Below are 24,123 nucleotides of genomic sequence, written 5' to 3' on the forward strand. Positions count from 1 at the left end.
CCTACAATTCATTATATATATATATATATATATATATATATATATATATATATATATATATCTGTTCGTTATCTTCAACCTTCATTATATCCAAAGCATTAATATTTGATTATTCTATTTCATTGATTTAGGGTATTTACATATGCAAGGTGAAGATAACGAACAGTGATCAATCTCATAACTCCTACAAGCAATACAAAATAGATAGGCACGACTCTGATATCTAACAATGATTATTTTCGAAATAGGGAATCGGTTACATGCACCTCGTAGTATCTAATTTCGTATTGAAACTTTATGGTTTTATCTCAAGTAATCAGAATTGATAGTATTTATTTTTTTATTTCTCGTAAGCTTTATTTCATTATTTTTTTCAATATTCATGCGTTATTATTATTGGGGGATGCATTAATAGAAATTGTCACAGGGTAAAAGGAATTAAATTAGGTAATATATTATCCGTTGCAATGTTTCATATTTTCTACAAATAATTTTAGTAAGACCTCTTCAAACATCTGATAAGACATTATTCGGAATGTATCTGCTGAAATGCTGCATTTACCACTACGCTGAAACTTCCTCCGCAGTAGAACTGAATCCCAGCAATCAACGTTAAACCTCGAAAATCAGAAATCCGAATTTCAACAAATATTTTGAACTCTCAGATCGAATATGGAAAGGCATTGCAGTACTATTTCTTCACTAAATACTTTTCTCTAGAGAGAAAAATCTATTCAAAATCGCAATGTACAACATGAAATCCATTCTATTGACAGGATTGGTAACAGCTGGCGTTGCAGTTTTTAAAATTCGCCTTTGTGTTACAGAGTAATTGATTCTCCTTAAAATGTTAAGAAATGATTTTTATAGAATTTATTTTTTTCTTGAATTCAACTCCATATATGATTCTTTCCTAAATATTCATATTAATCTGTTACTATACTGGGAATAAATTCCGTAGAATGTAGGACTTAATCATATTTCTCGTGAAATTCCATAAAACAGAAGGAGTAAGCATGCATACTTTTATCAAATTACATCACATCAACTTTTGTGACTACTGTAAAAACCAAATTCAAATTTCATTTCATTAAGAATATCCCATGCTCATTACAGGTTTAAAAAATGTGTAGAATATCTACAATCATTTAGAATGTGCGGCGGGTGTGACCGGTCAACAGGGTATGCTTACTACTACTAGGCACCTGATCCCACCTCTGGTGTGTCCAGGGGTCCGTATTTGCCCAACTCTCTATTTTGTATTGCTTATAGGAATTATGAGATTGATCACTGTTCGTTATCTCCACTTTGCATGATACGTAAAGTCATGATTCCTCAATTCTATGCAGTCAGTTGAATTATTACAAATACCGAAACTGTTTACAAAGTATTTTGTCATACATAAGTGTACAGCAAGGATTTTGATACATGTATTAGCATATATATATATATATATATATATATATATATATATATATATATAATATATACGCTAAGGTTTAAGAATATGGCAATAATAATTCTAAAACACACAACGTTTATCAAAGGTGTTAGAATCCTGCCATTTTCAGTGAGAATTCATTATGAAACATCTTAACATGAAACATCTCAGTGATTCACACTTTACACTCATGTTCTAGAGGTTTCTTAAAAGGAAAGGCTTTAAAACTATGCGGTGTAGTGTTATACTCTCGTAGATTTATTTCAATGAATAATAGTAGATAATTGCACCGACATGCTAAATGGAATACTGTTCCGTTGAGCAAATTTGTCAATAAATGAACGCAACACATTTTCCTAATGTAAAGAAACTCTTAGATGTTTCATATATTTATCGCATGACCTTTAATCTTTAGGGAGGTGTATATTACATATTTTCAAAAGTGTGGCGACATTCATATCCAAATTACTGAAATATTCCACTGTTTCACAAAGTAGGTAGGGGAAGACATGCACATGAGACAAAGACATGATTCAACATTTCATCAAGATAGAATTTGCTAAATCATAAAGCAAGACCAACAAACTCAAATCAATAAAATCGCATTGAGTAAATTACGTGTTCCAAATACTGAATCTCTTTTTAAGTGGAAGTAAAACATACTAAATATGGGAAGGAGTCAGTGACCATGTCAAGGGGTTATCAATTACACGAATGACAGCTCAATGATCTATACAAGATATCGTTTCGTCATTGTACAATCGGGATGTTCCGCCTCCTCGTGTGCAATAACATTTGCGACTGTGACCGATCGACAGGGGATTCTTACTCCTCCTGGGCATCTGATCCCATCGCTGGTGTGTCCAGTGGTCCATGTTTGCCCAACTCATAAATTTGCATTGCTTATAGGAATAATGAGATTTATAATTGTTCGTTATCTTCACCTTTAATTTTGACAAAAATGAACAATTGTAATAGTATATAATACATGTATGTTGGAATAGTAAAATACAATTCAGACAAGATGTTAACTCACTAGTGTCCCTATACAAGTTATAAGTTGGATTACTATTCGTTATCTTCATCTTACATACGTATGTAGACATTATTAATTGCGCGTTGATTGTTATAGAGACACAACATGTGTTTACGTGTAACTTTAAAAAAATCAATCTACTACTGTACTCTTGGGGAGGGGAATAATTCTCAATCCCAGAAGTATTTGGATCAAATCTACATATAATCAACTCCCATCGGTACTTTCAGTAAGTTGATTAACTCAACTAAGGATCTTACTAATTATTCTAATCTTTAGGTGAAGTATCGCAAATGTTGATCTATGCATGGTGCCAGCATAGTAAAATTTAAGGTTCTTCGTCGTCCCAAAGCCCGCCTTTTCGGGATGCGTTTTAATTCCTATAAGGAAAACGATGAAGAAAACCAAACAGTCAGACAGTATTTGACTCCAAACCTGATTACTACAGCCTCGCCATCGTCAACTTCCAATACTTTTGTAGCAACTTTCCATTATCACCTGCAAATTGTGTTAAAATCTCTCAACTGATTCAATACGCAAGAGTTTTTTTCTGTGTATGATCAGAATTTAAATCGAGGCAAGCTACTGACAAACAAGTTGATGGTACAGAGGTTTTAACCGTCTCCTTTTAAGTCAGAAGTTTGTAAATACTATAGATGTTATAACGATCTAGTTTGTCAATTCAATTTACCATTGCGTTAAATGCTGACTGACGTGTTTCATACCGATTGCTAGACCGCTCTTGGCACACTGATCTGATTACGGATTATTCCGTTCACCTGATCAAGATATAGGGCTCACGGTGAGTGTGACCGGTTGATAGGGATGCTTTCTCCTCCTACGCACCTCATTCCAACTCTGGTAGATCTAGGGATCAGTTTTTTCCCCAACTCGGAATGTTGTATTCCTTGTAAGAGTTCTGATATTGATAACTGTTGATTATATTAACTTTACATTTAGAACAGTGTTTATTAAAGCATGAACGTGGCCATACTGATGCCTAAATATGATCAAAATACATCAATATAGATTTCCGTTATATGGTCTGCTTGTTTCCTGTTCAATAGGGAGATACTGCTGCGGGCTATTTCCATTTATGTCAGGAAGAATTGGTTGAATCTCATATCATGTGAACAAAATGGAGGTTATATCTAATGTCTCAATAGTTCTAAACTTAATCTGTGTATATCCTATGTCGGACAGCAACATGTGAGGGACTCATTTTCATGTATTGTTTAATTCATTAGTGGAAACCATGTCACTTATTCAAAAAGAGACATTTGAATGACTGCAATCATTTTCAGATCAGGAATGTGTCGGTTACAGGCTGCACAAACACCAGTGTACAGGTAAATCATGATTCTTATAGAAAATCCTAGAAAACAATGATTTAAAAGCTTCGCTACATGATATACCCTGATATACATTTCCCCCTAAAAAGTTTCCATCCAATGTATGAGCTGTTAATTTCGATGGGAGTCCATTTTGTATTAATATTAATTATCTTGAGAGACGTGACAGCTGTTTGTAAAGCAGAGGAGGAGGGAATATATATGTCTAAATATGTGAATGGTTCGAGTTCATGATAGCATGGGCTTGCGTTTTACAGATCATACCTTGCAAATATATCATCTTAGAATGTTCATTTTTCTGTTCACAAATTTGAGAAATGTGGGATTTTGGTATGATTATAACTACTATAATCAGGGTTTATTCATGAAGGTTTGAGTTTTTGTAGATCGTGAAACAGAAACATGCGGTATAAACTGTAGTAAAACATGTCCTGATGGATATTATGACAGACGTTGTAAGAAAGCCTGTTCTCAAGCTTGTAAGAAAGGTGCGACAAGGTCCATGGGAAATGTCCAAGTATGTGAAATTTTATATTCCAGTATTTTTGTGTCGTGTAAAGTCAACTGCTTTGTATCATGACGCCGCGTTAGCCTAGAAGTAGACCGTTCGCCCCGCATGAAGAGGTTCGAATTCCAGCCGCGGCAGACCTAAGTCGCTGAAACAGGTAATGATATTTCCATCGCCAAACGTTTGGCATTAGGTGTGAATGTCACGGGTCCTCCTCGAAGATGACATTTCAAATGAATATCCCGTATCATATTAGGTGTGACATGCTAAAAACACTCATTCTTCAATGACATAGGCGCCTGGGTCAAGGGCATTGCACTATAACCTATATGTAAACAATGGAGGAAACTCGAACCATGAATTAATATTTCGAGATTAATTCGGATAGCCCTTATTCTGTTTGGAGGTTTGTAATGTTTATGCACTTCCGTGATTAGAGATTTGAAGGACATGACTTTCGACGGAAAAAAATATTTAAAATATACAACGGATAGATAGCTGTTATTAGATGATTTTAATCATTGAATAATTACCGGGAGTGAAGGGGGCGCTGAAACCAGCTGTAAAGCAGTGTAATTAACTCGTAATCGACAAATACCTCTCATGGGGTACGTAAAAGGGTACATTGAGTTGCAAGCTTTGTTATACATCATGAATCAGTGGGATAAGACATTTTTAAAACGTCGATAAATTAGTGCTATATGGTTGATTGCTTGTTTGATGTTTTTCGCCACACTCAACAATTTTTCAGTTATCTGGCTCGCGCCGGTAAGTGAGAAAGTTTCCCAGTTTACTATCGGAAGGTCGGTGGTCTCTTCTCAGGTACATTGTATGTGGATTCTCTCTTCCGCCAATAAAAAATGGGCGCCACCATATAACTGAAAAATTGTTGAGTGTGGCGGAAAACATCAATCAATCATATGAATGGTGTTTACATCTCTCAACTGATTCGATACGCAAGAGCTTCTTCTACGTATGGTCAATTCGTAAATCGAAGCAGGCTACTGACAAACAAGTTGATGGTGCAGGGGTTCCGACAGTCTCGCAAACTCTATGGTTGTTATAACGATCTACTTTGCCAGTACAACCTGTCATTGGGTTAAATGCTGTCTGACGTGTTACATACTGATTGTTTGACCGTTCCTATAAGCAATACCAAATAGATAGCTGCGTAAATACGGACCTCTGGACATATAGAAGGTGGGATCAGGTGCCTAGGAGGAGTAAACATCCCCTGTCGACCGGTCACACCCGCCGTGAGCCCTGTATCTTGATCAGGTAAACGGCGTTATCTGTAGTCAAAATCAGTGTGCCAAGAACGGCCTAACGATCATAGAATTTGCGAAATCCCGACTTTAAACGAGACTGTTCAAACCCTTGCACCAATAATGAAGAATACAACTATTTAGCTTGTGAGCTCAATTGCGCAGGATGTATTGGTCCAATACTATGTCCATTGATGCCCCATTTAGTTGAAAATATTTGTGTCCATTGGAATTTTCAAAGAGATCGACAGGGACTACATTTTGCGGAGGAAGGATCGTTTAATTGAAAAGATTTAAATAGGCACGAATTTACAATTTCTGTTTTATCAATGAAAGGCGAAGACAAAGAACAGTGATCAATCTCATGAAAGATGAAAATAACAAACAGTGATCAATCTCCTAACTCCTATAAGCAATATAAAATAGAGAGTTTGGCAAACACGGACCCCTGAACATATTAGATGTTGGATCAGGTGCCTAGGAGGAGTAAAAATCCCGTCGACTGCCAAAGCCGTCGTCATCCCTATATCTTAATCAGGTAAACGGAGTTATTGTCTATTTTATGCCTCTTTATTTCTACTTCAGTTTTATAATTTATGATACAAATTTTGTTGATATCTTTTCTTTCATACAGAACACTGATGGGAAGTCTAAAGAAGAAGGGATGGCATTGGCTATATACCGCCGAGATTTTTTCTTCTTCATTTTTTTCAACTTTCATATCATGCTTAATTATTCTTTTCATTTATACAACTAGGATGTTCTTCTAATCCCACTTACATGAAAATGACGTAATATTTTATTATTTTATTATTAAGATGAGTTGTTTAGCGGAATCTGTTGATTAAAAATAAATTATGAATAAACCATTTTACGTTCCATTTTAAAATGAAAAATATTGATGTACAATTTTAGAAATTGGCATTACTCCTACCATCACATATGCAGGGATTTTGTTTATTTTCTTTCGTACCATTTCATCAATCCCCCAAACTTTTTTTGGAACAGGAAATTGCATTTAAGATACACGATTGAAAGTGAATGTTTTACGGATGTTTTTATATATATTAGATTTCCATGAAAGCGTCGAATTTCCTGGCCATTTGGGAGATATTGGTGTGAGTCATTTTCATTTATATTAAGGAAGTACAGGTTGGTTTAGTGTGAATATTAACAAAATGGAGGGTCTGACTTATGTAATATTTCTGAATTTTATTGGATTGTGTTCCACGTCGGACCCTAATATGTGTAGGTAAGAGGGATCATCTACAGTCTAAAGTATAATTTTAATTGATAAGAAGTGTGTTATTGCATTAGGAAACATAAAACATATTCATGAATATATTCAATTTTAGACTAGGAATATGCTGTACTGGTTATATCCTACACAACAACAGGTGTACAGGTAAAGAAGTTATGCTATATTTCTTAATCAAATCATTTTGGGGCCTTATAAACGTCACTTTGTAAAACATGATTACGATATCTTCAATGTATGAAAGGTGAAGATAACGAACAGACATCAATCTCATAACTCCTATGATATATCCTGGAGGTGCCACTAAATAGATTAAATTCTTAACGTGTTTATGGCGTGATATCTTAATGAGAGGAATTCTGGTTTGGTTTTATAGATGTTATACACGTACAGCTACTGAAAGTGGGTATATTCATAAAGTTTCGAGTTTTTGTAGAATGTGAAACAGGAACGAGAGGAATAAACTGTAGTAAAACATGTCCAGATGGATATTACGGCAGACTGTGTCAAGAAGTGTGTCCTACAGATTGTAAAGGAACATGCAACAAGGTCAACGGAAGCTGTCCGGGTAAATTAATCCTTCAACATAAATACAGCTCTAGATCTACATTATATCTATTCGTCATTCATCTTAATTTCAATTCAGTTCCAAGGTGAACACTAAAATATTCCAAAACATCGCAACAATTCGTGGATTTCATATCAATTTTCTTTATCAGATGAAGACGACAGTCATGTCAGTGTGAAAATCGACAGACCCCATTCTACATATGAAAGTGTCACATGTAGATGCACAGGTATTCAAAATATGTGCCATGATCGCTTTGAATACGCAACCTCCAGAGCGTTTACAACATAATTATTTTGTTCTATGGTTATTTCAATTATACACAAATATCTGTCTACAGGTGTATTGTACCTGTAGAAATCATGGTTGATAATCTGTAGACGCGTGGGTCGAAACATCTCTTTATATTACGAACAATCGATTCGATTCAAATTCTATAAAGATCCCTCGAACACCTGAACGTACTGAAACAAGTACAATATGTACCAATAAATTTATTTAGGTAGTACATCGGATTCATGGAATATTACAAATATATCATATGCCATCATACCAACGTAATAATTGAAACTTTCAAAATTAGTGAAAGTATTATGAAAATAACGTTTGTTCAATTGTATACGGGTAACAGCTTGCACTCTTGTCCAACAGATCGACTGTTGCCCAAGACCCCTGTCAACAACTACCCATATATAGATAATTAGATATATTCATATCACTCAATCACTTTAAAATGCTATGATTGAACAAGATTCAAAACTTTATTCATGTTAGATTCTTGGAAAGTAGTTAACATTAATTTTGAATTCTTTGAAATTATTATTTAAACAATAAACAATGATAATCAACACATGCATTGTTCTTTTTCTAACTCCATCAAATCGAAACGTTACAAAATATGCTAATAATAAAATCAGAATCGATTTGGGTTTTTTTCCAGAAATTGTTAGTCAAGGGGGGGGGGCTTAAATGTAACTTGCTTTTTAAGAATTATTTCCTATTTATAAAGCGATGTCCAGTCTTACGCGCACGTGTTCATGTACATGATGTTCCACTTTAGTGATATGAAGGGGTAGATTATGTTTTCATGATAACTAAAATCTGCTGTCAGGGTAAGTAAATCTTTGTTATAAATACTATAAAAGCTGAACATTATGTAAAATTATATGCATTTAACTTGCTTTGCTGCATATTTTAAATATAGAAACGCTACAGTTTAGTAGTTATTTCCAATTGTATCAGGGAGTTTTTGTCACATATGTGTAGTTAAGTCACTTTCCATCTTAGAATGACCTTGATGTCAGAAACTGCTTATGTTCAGCAATCACCATTCCCGTGTTCGAGTATTTGACGATTGCGTCTGAAACTATGGCGGTTTATACGAAATGCTTATTGCAGGTAATATCCCTTTGCTAATTTTGCTGAATTGTATTCAGATCTTAGTTATGCGTTTTCTTTTCACGTTGTTTCATTATCTTGCTTTGTTGTATGAAATGGTGTAAATCAATTTAACTTTAGCATTGTTGCTTTTTGTTCGTATACGTACTTATGTGTTGTTCGGCAGCCCAATTGGGAGTTTGCATTATTACATTTCAAGAAATTTGTCGGAAGGTCTCCATGTCTAAGTACATGTATTTGCAGTGAATGTCCGCTGGTGGCAACCCGGAGGGCGAGGTTTACCCAATGGCGTAACAATCTGACTCTATGTAGAGGGCGGAGTATGACCTTCACACGAGATACAAATATGGGCGTGCATGGTGGATATGTGGTGCACCCTAGTATTCACGGACAATTCCGTTTCATTGATCGGTCGTTTTCTTTTGTATATTTGTATATATATCTACTCTGTTTTATATGAAATTGTAAATAGTTAAACGAAAGTCTTTGTTTTCACTGGTCAAGCTGGACGGTGTCATGACAAATGGTGCCAGAAGTGGGATGCATTATCAATTTCATTCATTTATCGATTCGATATCCTAGTGAAATAAATCTTAGCAGGAACTCACATTTCAACTTTATGACAAACAGGCTTCTCCATCGTTAACTTTCCATACATATGTACCAATATCCCATCATAGTCTCCCTATAATCAGTATTCAGCTCACCTGAACCGAAGGTTCAAGTGAGCTTTTCTGATCACATTTTGTTCGTCGTCCGTCTGTCTGTCTGTAAACTTTTCACATTTTCGACTTCTTCTTTAGAACCACTGGACAAATTTCAACCAAACATGGCCAAAAGCATCCTTGGGTAAAGGGCTTTCAAGTTTGTTCGAATGAAGGGTTATGTCACTTTGAAAAGGGAGATAAGCACAAAAATGCAACTATAGGGTGGGGTCATTTAAAAATCTTCTTCTCAAGAACCACTGGGCCAGAAGAGCTAAAATTTACCTGAAAGCTTCCTGACATATTGCAGATTCCAGTTTGTTCAAATCATGGCCCCTGTGGATTCATTCTTAGATATTTTATTGAAAGTAGACATTAACGGCAAACTGACAACTCAACTGTATGACAAACTGGATGATGTCAGCTTCTCCATCGTCAACTTCCCACATTTATGTAGCAATATTCCATTATCACCTGCATATGGTGTTTATATATATCAACTGATTCGATATACAAGAGCTTGTTCTGGGTATAGTCAGTTTTGAAATCGAGGTAAGCTACTGACAAACAAGTTGATGGTACACGGATTTCAACAGTATCGATTGAAGTCAGCATTTCGCAAATTCTATGGTCGTTATAACGATCTAGTTCGTCAATACAACCTCGCTTTGGGTCAAATGCTGTCTGACGTGTTTCATACCGATTGTTAAGCCGTTCTTGACACACTGATTTTGACTGCGGATAACTCCGTTTACCTGATCAGGATATGGGGCTCACGGCGGGTGTGACCGGTCAACAGGGGATGCTTACTCCTCCTAGGCACCTGATCCCACCTCTGGTGTGTCCAGGAGTCCGTGTTTGCCCAACTATCTATTTTGTATTGCTTGTAGGAGTTATGAGATTGATCACTGTTCGTTATCTTCACCTTGCATTAGGACCACAATAGGGGATCAAAGTTTTACATACAAATATATAGGGAAAAACTTTAAAAATCTTCTTCTCAAGAACTACTATGCCAGAAAAGCTGAGATTTACATGAAAGCTTCCTGACATAATGCACATTCAAGTTTGTTCAAATCATGGGCCCTGGGGGTTGGATGGGACCAGAATAGGGGATCAAATTTTACATACAAATATATAGGACAAATCTTTAAAAATCTTCTCAAGAACCACTGAGCCAGAAAAGCTGATTTTTACATGAAAACTTTCAGACATAGTGCAGATTCAAGTTTGTTCAAATCATGGCCCCCGGGGGTAGGATGGGGCCACAAAGGGGGGGGTCAAAGTTTTACATACAAATATATAGTTAAAATCTTCTACTCAATAACCACTGAGTCAGAAAAGCTGATATTTACAAGAAAACTTTCTGACAGAGTGCAGATTCAAGTTTGTTCAAATCATGGCCCCCGGGGGTTAGGATGGGGCCACAAGTGGGGGAGGGGGGGGTCAAAGTGTTACATACAAATATAGGAAAAAGCTTTAAAAATCTTCTTCTCAAGAACCAGTGGGCCAAAGAAGTTGACATTTACATGAAAGCTTTCTGACGTAGTGTAGATTCAAGTTCGCAAAAATCTTGGCCTCCATGGGTAGTTGGGGCCATAATAGGGACTAAGGTTTTACATGCAAATATACATGGAAAGTCTTCAGATATGGCCAAGGTGACTCAGGTAAGTGATGTGGCCCATGGGTCTCTTGTTAAATCGAGGCAGGCTAGTGACAAAGAAGTTGATTTTGCAAGGTTTTGGACTGAAGTTCATATTATAAAATGCAAGCCTATGATTGGCATTGAGTTTCGTTTTTCTGCTTACTGCCAGAAGTTTTTCCTCTACTCATCATGACATGATCAATCGCCTGCCAGAACGAGCACGTGCTATGAATCTCGGTTACCTCGATGCTTTAATTAAAAATACTTTATAAACAGCGAGTGTCAAGCTTGTAAATTATAACGACAAATATAATGACCGAGCTGTTTTGCAAGATTTAATTGTCGTAACTACTCGGGAATTTTCGCATGTGGGAAATGTTACTAAATGATTTTGCCTCGAATTTGGTAGATTGAACTGGGCAGGTTTCACAAAAGTCAGTTCGATCAATGTTTAAATCCTGGGATATATGTCGATAAGCTTTCATGTTAATTTGAATTTTTCAGGCCAGTGGTTCTTGGGACGATTTTTCACTGATCCAACCCTATTTTTCCATTTTCGTGAAATCTTATCTCCCCCTTGAAGGAGGCATGGTCCTTGTATAAAATTGAATCTCCTTTACCAAATAATGTTTTGTGCCAAGTATAATTGCAATTCGCCGGGTGGTTCTTGAGAAGTACACTTGAGCATTCGGCTCGGGTGAGCTAAAAACCAATACAATCTGGTTAAATCAAGTGCTGGATATCTGTATCTAGTGTTTGATAATGTGTATATAAAAATTGATGTTTATATGCAGTGTTAGTGGGGGAGACATGAGAAAGTTGGGTGTTGCTAAAACGCGGAAATTGTCATCCTTACAATTTGTAAAGAGATCTAATGAACTACAAATATTATGGATGTTGCTAAAATGCAAAACGGAAAGTTTTGTATTTAATAATGTTATGGGGAGGTCAGAATTTTGTAAGATCAAAAAGCTTATCATGAACAAGGGAAGCAGAAATTACAGAGAGAACGAGAAGCCATCCTCAGAATCCACCGTTTCATATACTTCATATTAATGCATATGTATTTTGAACCGATCAACTTACATGTACAAATGTACCATGAAAAATATTAAGCAAGCATCTGTGGGTATCCTCTTTTTTTTTCTCCTGCTTTGTTATGTTCTGCCCCCACCCCTTCCTCCAGATTGCGACAGTGGTCTAAGAGACGCCCTCCAATATCCTTATGGCTGGGTGATTGATAACCTTGACGTAACATTTGTATTGTTTCTTTCCAGACAGGATGGTCAGCAATGTTGAAAGGAAGGTTGCAGGCATAGAGCAGTTTGGCCAGCTGCTGATCTAACCGTTTCATCATGTTCTGGTCAGTTGAAATGCTGTAATGGTTCATGCTAGGTTGATGTAGCCTTGGTCGCTTTGCTGTAGGCTCAGGGGACTTGTCTACAGACTCAAGGGCTGGTTCTGCTGTGGGTTGCTGGGTCTCTTGCATCTCTGGTCTCTTCTCGGCTGGTCTATTTGGTATGTCTGGGCATTTCTCTCTGTGATCACGTAGCCGTATTACTTTGACACTGACAACAGCATTGCAGTCTTTACATCTTGCTGTGGTCTTGTTGTTGTCCTAAAAATATCATAGAAATTCCAAATAGGATCTCTAGGCTTCATGATTGTGTCTCTTAGCAGGTCAAGAAGTGAATGTTAGAGGAAATGTGTGCCATTTCCTAAACTATGGGTTTTTTAAGCCATAGATAGTATGATTGGGGGGAGTGTTTTCTATTTCTGTTCAAATTCTTTAGTTTAACAAGAACTACCTATTGTTTCAAATCTTCATTAAACTGTTAGATAAACATTTGAGGGGGTGGGTTGGGGATGTTTTCATAACAATAACATGTACACTGGTTCTCTCTGGTCCCAGAGTATGCTAATTAACACATGTCAGCTCTGTTTCCTGTGCTCAGGTACATATCCTGCTCTGTACATTGCAACACATTGTTTATCTAGAGCACCTGTGACCCAATTCATATTAAATCACTGTGTTTATTTAATGTCCAGCTACCTGTTATTCTTAATCTGCCCATATGCATGTATAAGCAGGTATGTCTCCTATTGTCTAGTTATGCTATATGTGACCCTCTTGTATAGTTCTGAAGATATTATGATCACAGTTTCAGCAAACCAAATATATTAAAGTTATGAAATTACATCTAATTATCTAATAAAAATTATTGATAGACAATTGATCCATATATTATAATGAAAAAACTTAATTTGTCTTTGCAAGAAATGTACACAAATAGGAAAATGGACAGTTTAAATCTCAATTGACCAGTATTGACCAGTATTTATCACATAAGGAGTATTGACCGGGACGGTTAAAACCGCTGGTTGAAACCGGGGGCGGTTTTAACAGTCCAACCCTGTGGGCACATAATGTAATTGTCATCAGCATGGTTCATGATGTTACTAGTCACGATGTGCTCCATGATCTTGCTACAGAAGCACGTCAATGACACTGGCCTGTAATTCACTGCCTCATATTCCTTCCCTTTCTTATATTATAGGGCAGTTGTAGGCTGTTTTCCATAATGTGGGTACCTCTCCTGTTTGGTAAGAGTGATTGAAAATCAGGGTAAGGATTGGCGCCACAACATCTGTTAGTTCTTTAAGGACCCTTGGCGATATGTTATCTAGTCCTGGGGCTTTGGTTACGTTCAGCTCCTCGAGTAACTTATGGACTCCATTAACTGTTATGTATAGGTCTTCAATCCTGGGATATCCACTCTTCATGTTGCATTGTTTAGAAAATTCCTCAACTGTGATGTCCACATTTTCCGAGAAGGCTTTCTGAAGCTGTTTGTTGATAATATTTGCCTTGTTTACTGATTCCTGGTGACGAAGGCCGTCCTTTTTTACCGTCCGACTTTCCATGTTTGATGAAAATCCAGAAACGTTTATTTCTGTTTTGTTTAACATCATATGGTTCTGATGTTATCATGCTGTCTATATACTTCCAATATGAGCGTCGTATCTGCTGCTGTGTTTTTCGTTGTAGTTCCTTGTAGGTGTTAATATATTTCCTGACTTTTCTTTCTCTTATAATATGTGTTCCTTTTTTCTTATCAATCTACGGACATCTGCTGTAATCCATGGTTTACTATCCTTATTCCTGGCTAGCTTGGATGGTATATGTTCCTTGATAATTCCTTCCGGTGCCTGTTGAAAATGATTCCTGAGGTTGTTTGTTGGAAATACAGGCTGTTCCTCATGGATTCAATGACAGATAATACTTCTTTCATATCTTTCCTGATTTCCCAGTTTTCCTTTCCGTATAATGGTATTTTACGAGGTCGTTGTTGTATTCTAATTAGTATGACGTCTAATTCTACAAATACTACATCATGATCTGAAATACCCTGTTGACGGTGGATGGGTGGTTCGTTACCACTAAGTCGAGTGTGTTCGTACCTCTTGACCATCTGATATAGTCCAAGGTCATCAAGAGTCTCTATGAATTTATTGTGTATCCTCACATACTGAGTTCCACGTTTTGTTTCCCAATTTACTCCAGGCAGATTGAAGTCCCCTGCTGATATAATAACTGCATTGTTTACCCTGTTTACTTTGCAACAACAAATTAGAAAGTTCGCAAAAGAATGTATAGCAGTTCCGATCATAAATCGTTACTCCCTATCTGTAAAAAGCATGTATCTTGTCCTTAAGAAAAAAATATACAGTTCCGGGGTATTCACTAACCGATTAATTGTTTTTTTGTTGTTTTTTTTTTTTATAATTTCATCATTTTATTAAAAAGTATACATACTATTTGGGATAAAATATCCTCGGATACTCCCTCATAATTATCACCAATGGTGCCAGGAGCCCATTGGATTGAATGTATTTTATTATGATATTATTTTATATAAGGCATATATATATATAATTTATATGAAAATACATAATATCAAATATTTTTCGAAGACATAAAAATATCATATACAACGTTGATGTAGATATGCAAGGTGAAGATAACGAACAGTGATCAATCTCATAACTCCTATAAGCAATACAAAATAGATGGTTGGGCAAACACGGACCCCTGGACACACCAGAGGTGGGATCAGGTGCCTAGGAGGAGTAAGCATCCCCTGTTGACCGGTCAACAGTAGAATAACATAGAGATTACTCAAGGAATAATATATAAACAATGTAGACCTAAGTTGACTTCACAGCAGTGAAGTTACATTAATTTACAAAGATGTTCAAAAAAGTATGCTCTATTGCATTTATATACTTCAATACTGATGTATAGAAACATAATGATTTTTTAACATGATTATACATATTAAAAGTCGTTTCACTTAAAGAATATAATCTACATAACATTTTATGTTTGTATATTCTGTAGGCTATATAAGTAATAAGTAAATTTAAGGATTTGGTTTTATTATTTTGTTTTAGAAAAAATCCAACAACAATGTGCTTCCATTGAACTTTGAAGGATAGATAACTGCTAACAGTGTTCCATATATTTAAAACATTGTCACACTCGTAAATCAAATGTTTTGTAGTCTCAACTTGCTTACAATGTGTACATTCATTCTTTACATCTTTTTTTCCATTTGCTAATATATGCATTATTACATAATATGTTATTCAATAACTTATAACTGAATTCCGCTATCTGTTTGTCTTTCAAATCTTTAATTTTACATTTATAAATGTTTATCCAATTTGAATCACCGAATATTCTGAATTCTTCAGACAGTAATGCCTGAAAATTGGGTTTGCGAAACTTTTTTTCAACTAAATTTTTATAAAAAAGATTACTTGATGTTTTAAGTATATTGGTAAATCCAAGAAGGAAGTTAAAATTAGTGAGATTTTGTTAATTTACACAGCTTGAATTTGAAAAATCGTTTAGTCGTCGAATTTTTCTCGTGATTGTCATAATAATTTTGTATTCACATAGCCAGTTAGATTTGTCATTAATATTTGAATAATGTTTTAGCGGTTTAAAAATTCCATCATGAAACAAATCACTAACATATAAAATACCAGATCTCGCCCAATTATCGAAGAAAATCTTTCCATTGATCATTGATTTTCACTTTATCACCAATGCGTTTGGCGGAAAGCGCATCTGTAGCATTTTGAATTGATTTGGCAGCATCCTGGTCCCCACATCTTAAAGCTTTGGAATATTGGAAAGCATGTTCCGCGGATTTGTGCTGTACTCCAAATACATTGAGTTTGCATGGGGAAAAAATTGAAAGAATATTGTTCTCACCATTGAAAGATACAACATTTTTATTTGAATTTGATAAGAAATGCATTTTGAATCTCCTGGTTCGTGACCAGACGTTTTACAGACTCTACATCTAGGTGTGTTTTTACAGTTTTTCGCAGTATGCCCCGTTTCCCAGCATTGGTTACAGGTAAGATTTCGCTGAATTTTAGCTTGACCGTAGTGGAACAGTAGGCAGCGAATTCCAGCGCAGTAATTTACTCGAGGTAAAACTTTTCCGTTCTTAAGGGGTTCTATATACACAAAGCGGTTCCCATTGATAATGCTTGTCATTTTGTTTGTCACAGGATGCCGTATTTTTTCATACAGGATTTTGCTTCTTAACTTGACACTAAGCTTATCCAAAAGCTCAAACACCGCGGACTCGTCGATGGAGAGAGGTAATTCGCAAAGGCGAATTTTCAATGTGTTGACTGTAGGGTCGTGATTTCCTGAAGAATACGGGTTTGTATAAAAAAAAATGACAAGGAAATGCTTTGTATGGATATACCCCCCCCCCCCCCCCCCCGTAAGCAGTTTTCCCCTACTATTTGGAGTTTTCACATATATACGCCAAAGGTTCCTGTCAAGCTGAAGGCAGAGAAGTGAGTTGCCAATAACTTCCATCACACGCTCCATTAGCATGAAATCAGTAACCCGATTATCGTCACAGCACTGAACATCAGAGTCCTTCAGGTATAACGGTTTTATCGTTCTATCGAGCTGCTCGACCATGATGGGCAGTTTACAAACGATACAGGTGAACTCAGGTGATAATCATTCACTTCGTACGACCAGTAGAAAATATATACAAATCCAAATATATACAAATCCAAATATATACAAATCCAATTTTGGAAAAAGAAGGAAAAATACCACATATATACACTCACATTGAACATCTCTTAAAGTATGTTCTTGCAAAGAATGTTCAAAGTTCCGAAAAACGACGACAATTGTCAAAAATACAGGAGCAAGGCAAAAATATGTCTACCCTGTTCTGTGTCACGTGACTTTCTCTATTAATTGTTAATCCCCCTCGCGCATAGAATGAAACACAAAAATGGTTGTAGTGATTCCTTTCTTTCAAATGTAGCATTTAAATGCAGGAATTTGATAGCAGTTGAAGTAGTCCATGCTTGTTTATTTACTTGTTATTGTAATCCGGAAGTGACATGCACTACAAATTATGTTCAACGCGCGATAAGTGAGGATCCATATCTCGAAAGTCCCGTATTGCAATGCAGATCGAGCTGTGCAATGTATATGTATTAAAGTTGATTTGAATAAAAATTACCAGGTTCTAATATCATAAATCTCCCTCAGGTGTTGTGCGGTTTGACTCAAATGTTTCCTTGCTACTTCATGGGCTTTTAACAAACGTTGTGACAGCTGTGACCTGTCACTATATATTGCATAACATTATTTCCGGTTTGGAGAAGTTACAAATATGACGACAAATATTGATTACGACGTCATTGGTGTTCTACTACATGTATATCCACCCAAAAAGCTATATAAACAGCTTGATGCACGGACGCATTCTTTTGAGGAATCCAGTGCCACATTAAGTGGGAATCGAAACTGATTGAAATTGTCAGAGTTCTATGTAAATATTTTATATACGTAAGTGTCAGTCATTGCCAGTATGATTTACCACCCCTCCCCCTTTATTCCATATATAATAATACATAGGCTAGTGCTTGCCAATTTCAGTAACAACACAAGACGACAAGGATTTGTGTGAGTTTATTAACTGTTAGAAATATCTACTTTGCTATAATAAATTGTTGTTGAACTTTTACTCATAGAGTTACGTTTTCTCTCTCACTCGTCTCTCCCACGACGACATGGAAGCTCGTTATTGATTACAAATTCACTGCCTTAACAAATAAATATTAAATTCATAACCTCCCGCCCGGGTACGTTACAGTTGTTTCAAATTTTCGACATATTCTCTATTATTATTGCCTCTGATGTACTATTTCCTAGCATCAAGTCAGTTGGTAATCTAGTTTCTCTTCCAAGCATGAGGAGGTTATGTGTAAGTCCTGTAGAATCGTGCGGCGTGGTTCTGTATGTCCCTGGTATAAAATGTAAATTTTTATCCCATTCAGTTTGCTCGCCTCTCAAATAAGATTTAATTATCTGTTGAATCTCTCTGCCAACTCATTGCATCTATGATTTCGGAGGCTTGTTGTTGATTTCTTTATCTCCAATCAGTGGCAAAACTCCTGAAATAAATTACTTTTAAAACACCTACCTTGATATGACAGAATAGTCAAGGGACATCCAAACTGACAGACTACTTGATCGGTAATTACGACAACATACATGTTACTGCGAGGAGTCTCAGGAAGTGGTCCTAGCAAATATGTGGCTAATCTATCCATTGGCCCTGTTACGCCCCAAATCGCCGGCGACGATTTGGGCATAACCCCACACCCCAATTTGTCGTCCCCTTTGCTGCAACTATTTGGAAACATAATTTGTATGCAAACTGGTCCTGTTTCTTCTTCTTCTGTGGTACAGCTATGACCTCAAAATGTTAAAGATTTATTATGATCACAGTACTTATTATTGCTGCTTTGGTTGGTAGTGGTTTTGTTGTTGGTGGTGGTGGTGTCATTGTTGTCTATGCGATTTTTTTGTCCAGTCCCCCAGAGAGAAAGGAAGAAAGAGATGTGTTCGATAATAAACCGTTTTGCCTTTTGTTGTACGGTCATTCTGCTGATCATGGGGTTGTTCGGTCTTGTGCACCGCAGATTTGTTCGTGATATCAGATTCTTTTATACAGACCCTGAAACGTGCTACTACACCAGTTGCACGGTACGGTTCGGTACGCTTTATGAACGGTACGGTTCGTTTTCTGAACGGTACGGTTCGTTTCTTGAACGGTACGGTACGCTTCTTGAACGGTACGGTTCGCTTCTTGCACGGTACGGTTTGCTAAAAATAGCTGCACGCTTTGTGAACGGTTTGCACGTTTTATTAATGAGGTGGGCGTGGCCTGAACGCTTTGACTTCGTATAAATTGTACGTTTCGATAGTTTGTTTTCACTCGATCGGTCTTATTCGGCTCTTTGATTATCGGCTGCAGGATTTGTGGTTGTGTTAGAATGTGTACATGGGGAAATGAGACGTTAGTTTTGATTGCTTCGATGGAATAATTCCATATTGATAACGTACATAAAAGTTATGAATAAAAGTTTTTAGAATTTGCTTAAGTCTAAGTCTTAATGGTTGTTATTACGTTTCAATTTGTTTTTCATTTCTCATCAGACATTTATTAATTTACGATTTTATAAAAAGTTGTTACATGAACTGCTCCCCGACATGGGCGTGCGTAAGTGTAAAAACAAAGCGTATTAAGTTTCCGGATATAAATTACAGTGCCTAAATTGGAAAAGTTTTTAAGAAGAAGTGAATTTTGTTTTGAATACACTAAAGTCGCAAATGACACTGATTATTTTCTGCACTTCACATTTATTGTGATTTATCATCGGCATTATGAAAGATCCAGGATATCTGCACGTGAAGTTTGTACGTCCTTTTTTGTCAGCATTCAGTCATTCATAATTAATAATGTTAGATATCTGTTGCATTTGTCTTTGAATCAAATAAAATGATGATGATACATATATATTCCTATCCTTTATCACGCGAAGTCCGATTTTCATTTCCCTGACTTTATTTTTGATCACTGAAAATTGAATTAAAAAAAATTAACAGAAAAGTAAGGCAAGTGTATAGTTTGCAATAAAAATGTTTCATATACCTTTTCTATATATTGTTGAAATACTTGAAAATGCTGAAATGAATAATTTTTTGCGGCCGATTTGATGCTTTGCATCAATTTAACTTGTTTACATTCTTTTACACATGTATGTATCTATTTATTTCTCTGTCGATGTAATTAAAAATTGTTTATTAGTGTATATAATAAATCCGCCAATCTACATCTATCTATATGGGTCGTTATCAATGTAGAAGAGAAAAAGATATGTCAAAATTATTGCTAATAAAGTAATGAAAATATTACAGTGTAGAACGTGACAATTTTTCTAATCGGTCTAGAAATTTCTCATATGATTCAGACACTGTACGTAGGAAAGTACATATTGAATGCATTAACGCTACAAATATCAATTTCATCTTCTTACGGCAAGCCCTGTGCCATACGTGTAGTAGCATTATCAGGGACGTCGACGTCCCTGATTATATGAAGAAATTAAATAGGCTACTTGTAAGTACTATTACAGTATTGTAGTTAACTTCACCCTTGAATTTAAAAGAATTGATTGAAACAGAAATTCTGTTAAAACAACGAAATGCCCCTTGGTTCACTCTTTAAAAGTCTGCAAGTGAAATATACATCCACAGTACACAGGACTGGCTGCAGAAGCATGCATGCAAAATCCGTGCAGTGATATGACGTCTATTTCTGTTAACAGTTCACAGTATAAAACGAATTTTTATGCATAATCAGGGCCGTAAATTACATGGAGGCAGAGGAGTCAGCTGCCTCCTCCAACTTTTGAGCCAAAAAAAATTAAAATTTAAAGTTCATTAGAATTTATGTTGTTTCCAATAACTAAGAACATGATACCTCCCTTAAAAAGCATTCCAAATCTTTCTTTTAGAATGAGTTAGTCAAGTAACATCTTAGAAGGCCCTAGAATCAAGGATTTTGCACGAAACGTGTTCAGTGTGCACAAAATGTGCTCAGCGTCTGGGCGGCCCCCAGACCCCCGCCTAATTTCCTGCCTCCTCCAAATTGAAGGTTAATTTACGGCCCTGATAATTCAGTCAAAACTTGGGTACTTGTTGATAACATACATACACATATATGCACTGAAACAATGTGACATTTACGGAAAGTAATTTAAAAAAAAAAAATATCAAAGATGTTTTAAGCATCTCGGTGATTTTCACAGTTGATAACCCAGCTTCGTGATGTTTGAGGATAATGCTTCGAATAGCCAGCGATAGTCTACGACCTCCTTTCCCATCGGGCGCCATTGTGAAAATAATATACTGTGGCTGAAAAAGTGGGTCACGTGACAGAAATTGCACGCTTTCTGCAAGGTACGGTACGCTTTTGGGCTTTTGGGGGCGGGGTTTGCATAATATTATCCTGCACGCTTTCTGAACGGTACGGTTCGTTTCTTGAACGGTACGGTTCGTTTCTTGCACGGTACGGTACGCTTCTTGAACGGTACGGTTCGTTTTTTGCACGGTACGGTACGTTTCTTGAACGGTACGGTTCGTTTCTTGCACGGAACGGTTCGGTTCGTTTTTAAGGTGTAGTAGCACGCTTCAGGGTCTGTATTATATTTATATTACGCCTGCTAGCCACCGTTTGGACACTCATGGACACTTCGAGAAACACCCATCCTTCTTTATTTCTCAATATTTTTTTGTTTAACTCGTTGCTCTCTCTCTCTCTCTCTCTCTCTCTCTCTCTCTCTCTCTCTCTCAATGAACAAATAAATGAAAGCTATGTGCGTAGTCCCATATAACCTACAAACTAAATCTTAGATCAATCGGTTTACAAACACCAGAGTGACAGTCGAAAATATTTCGCTATCAATACAGCTCGCGGTGCTTTGAGCTCGCGATCAAGATATTTCATGTTACAGGAAGCACATTCCAGGTACACATGCAACCCACATATCGGTTCACAAACACCAGACACATTGCAGAGTTGTTGAAAATTGTGCACAGCTCGCAGCGCTTTCAGCTCTCATTCCAGAATTCGTATTTTGGGATGCATGCCAGGTCACTTGTAATCTACATACAAAATTGCAGCCCAATACGTCGACAAACATCATATGGGTGCTGACAGACAGACAGACAAACAGACCAAGTGAAACCTATTTACTCCCATATAACAGGAGGTACAACAAAATAGTTTATATCCCAAAATCAATAAAATATTAGCGGGCGACGATTTAGGACGGACAACGATTTGAGGTGTGCTATAGTACATCCCAAATCGTCGCCCCTAATGATAGTGCAACCTTGTCCCAAATCGTTGCTTTGGGGTGAAATGTCATCCCAAATCGTCGCCAGTGACGATTTGGGATGGGGCGACGATTTAGGGTGTAACAGGACCTCCTACGTGGTTTTCTCCTAATCTAACTCGAGAGATTCTCTGTTCAGGCTTCATCAGGGCACATGTGTCACATTTCCTTATCCATATAAGGACATCTTCTTTGGCCTCTAACCCCGTGGGGATCCGGGTTAGAATAGGTCCTCAGTACCCCCTTCGGAGGAGACCGCAAAAACCGAGGCCCCGTGTCACAGCAGGTGTGGCACGATAAAGATCCCTCCCTGATCAAAGGCCGTAAGCGCCGAGCATAGGCCTAAATTTTGTAGCCCTTCACCGGCAATGGTAACGTCTCCATATGAGTGTAAGACGTTACATAATATAAAATTAATCAATCTTTGGCTTCATACCAGTCTAACCGTTGTTTTAACTTACCATACGATTTGTTTACACCCAGATGCCCCCCCCCCCCCCCATTAAACTGTCTTAAGGATTGTGGTACGATGCCCTGCAGATGTTTTGAGCTATCACATCGGCTTAATTTTGCTTGTCTGATACATTCAAAGACCTGTGATACCCTTTCCATGTGCTCCTCATCAGACGATTCAAATACAACTATCATAGTCCACGTACATGTGTAAATTTTCCTTTGGTGACCTAGAGGCCTCCATGGCCGAGTGGTTAGAGCATCGCGCTCAAAATCACACGGTCTCTCACCTCTGGTCGGCGCGGGTTCGAATCTCGCTCGCACCGGTAAGTGAGAAAGTTTCCCAGTTTACTTTCGGAAGGTCGGTGGTCTCTCCCCCGGTATATTGTACCTGGGATCTCTCTTCCACCAATAAAAAAAATGGGCACCCCCATATAACTGGAAGATTGTTGGGTGTGGCGGAAAACATCGATCAATCAATCCATTGGCGACCTTGAAGTGCTAGTTCCATCAGTCGATGGAATGTCGCTGGTGCATATGAAAGACCAAATGGCATTCATTAAAACTCATACAACCCATCCTTAGTCACAAAGCTGTCTTTAGAATGCTGCTTTCTTCCATTAGTACTTGGCTGTTATCCACTGATGGAAAGTTGCTTACACGAGGTTCTCTGGCTCTATCACTCTTTTCCAAAACGTGATATCCTCAGGTAAAACTAACATCCTTTATTGGATCTTGGAGCCCTTCTCCTTGACCCGTTTTATTCCCCATCCCTCTCATAATGACTCTCTCTCTGCATTATGTTCCAAATCTTGAAAATATGGCCAGGTTGCTGACAGCTAAAGCAAACAATTCCTCTCTTATTCTTGTTGTAACTAGGCTTCCCCTTGATAACTGACTATTGTCATTTGAATCCTGCATTTGCTCTTTCAACCCAACTAACATTTCTTTAAGAATCCCCTCAAAGTCTTGCTTATTCATGAAGACCATTTCTGCCTTGTTTGGTTGTCCTGTGTGATTAAATTTCTCAAATTTCTTTTATCCTTTTCGTCCAGTTTACTTATTTTTCATCTTTTGTCATGATCAGTTTTTTGGTGGTCCTTGCTGTTTGGCTTCACTTGTCTTGTCTGCTGATATTTATCACGATCTTCCTCTTGACGAGTCCCTGTGTTTGTACTCCGAGCAGCC

At 37.0% G+C, this 24,123-nt stretch overlaps 2 protein-coding genes across 12 annotated transcripts in view; one reads left to right on the top strand and one right to left on the bottom strand.

Annotated features, from left to right (window-relative positions):
* Nucleotides 1-24,123, bottom strand: part of LOC125664562 (multiple epidermal growth factor-like domains protein 10) — a 182,250-nt gene that overhangs the window by 108,226 nt on the left and 49,901 nt on the right. The gene's annotated exons all lie outside the window — the stretch shown is intronic.
* Nucleotides 3,548-9,308, top strand: LOC125664553 (multiple epidermal growth factor-like domains protein 10). 8 transcript variants are annotated; one of them, XR_008799098.1, is made up of 8 exons: nt 3,548-3,826; nt 4,370-4,494; nt 5,939-6,140; nt 6,237-6,720; nt 6,958-7,007; nt 7,297-7,428; nt 7,580-8,826; nt 9,070-9,308. XR_008799098.1 is itself a non-coding variant. In XM_056151574.1 (6 exons), the coding sequence occupies exons 1-5, from the start codon at nt 6,781-6,783 to the stop codon at nt 8,473-8,475; spliced, it is 372 nt and encodes a 123-aa protein (XP_056007549.1). In that variant the 5' UTR covers nt 6,748-6,780; the 3' UTR covers nt 8,476-8,826; nt 9,070-9,308. The 8 variants fall into 8 exon arrangements, 3 of the variants coding, with proteins under 3 accessions (XP_048753311.1, XP_056007549.1, XP_056007556.1); XR_008799093.1 differs by having other exon boundaries at nt 3,559-3,826; nt 4,370-6,720; nt 7,580-7,657; nt 8,438-8,540; nt 8,716-8,826; XR_007365976.2 differs by having other exon boundaries at nt 3,562-3,826; nt 4,370-6,140.

Source organism: Ostrea edulis, chromosome 1, assembly GCF_947568905.1.
Source record: "Ostrea edulis chromosome 1, xbOstEdul1.1, whole genome shotgun sequence".
Lineage (NCBI taxonomy): Eukaryota > Metazoa > Mollusca > Bivalvia > Ostreida > Ostreidae > Ostrea > Ostrea edulis.

Coding starts and splice junctions, on each gene's coding strand:
- LOC125664553 (XM_048897354.2), top strand. CDS start 6,781: ATGGAGGGTCTGACTTATGTAATATTTCTGAATTTTATTGGATTGTGT. Junction 6,855..6,957: donor TCGGACCCTAATATGTGTAG/GTAAGAGGGATC, acceptor ATTCAATTTTAG/ACTAGGAATATGCTGTACTG. Junction 7,008..7,296: donor ACACAACAACAGGTGTACAG/GTAAAGAAGTTA, acceptor GAGTTTTTGTAG/AATGTGAAACAGGAACGAGA.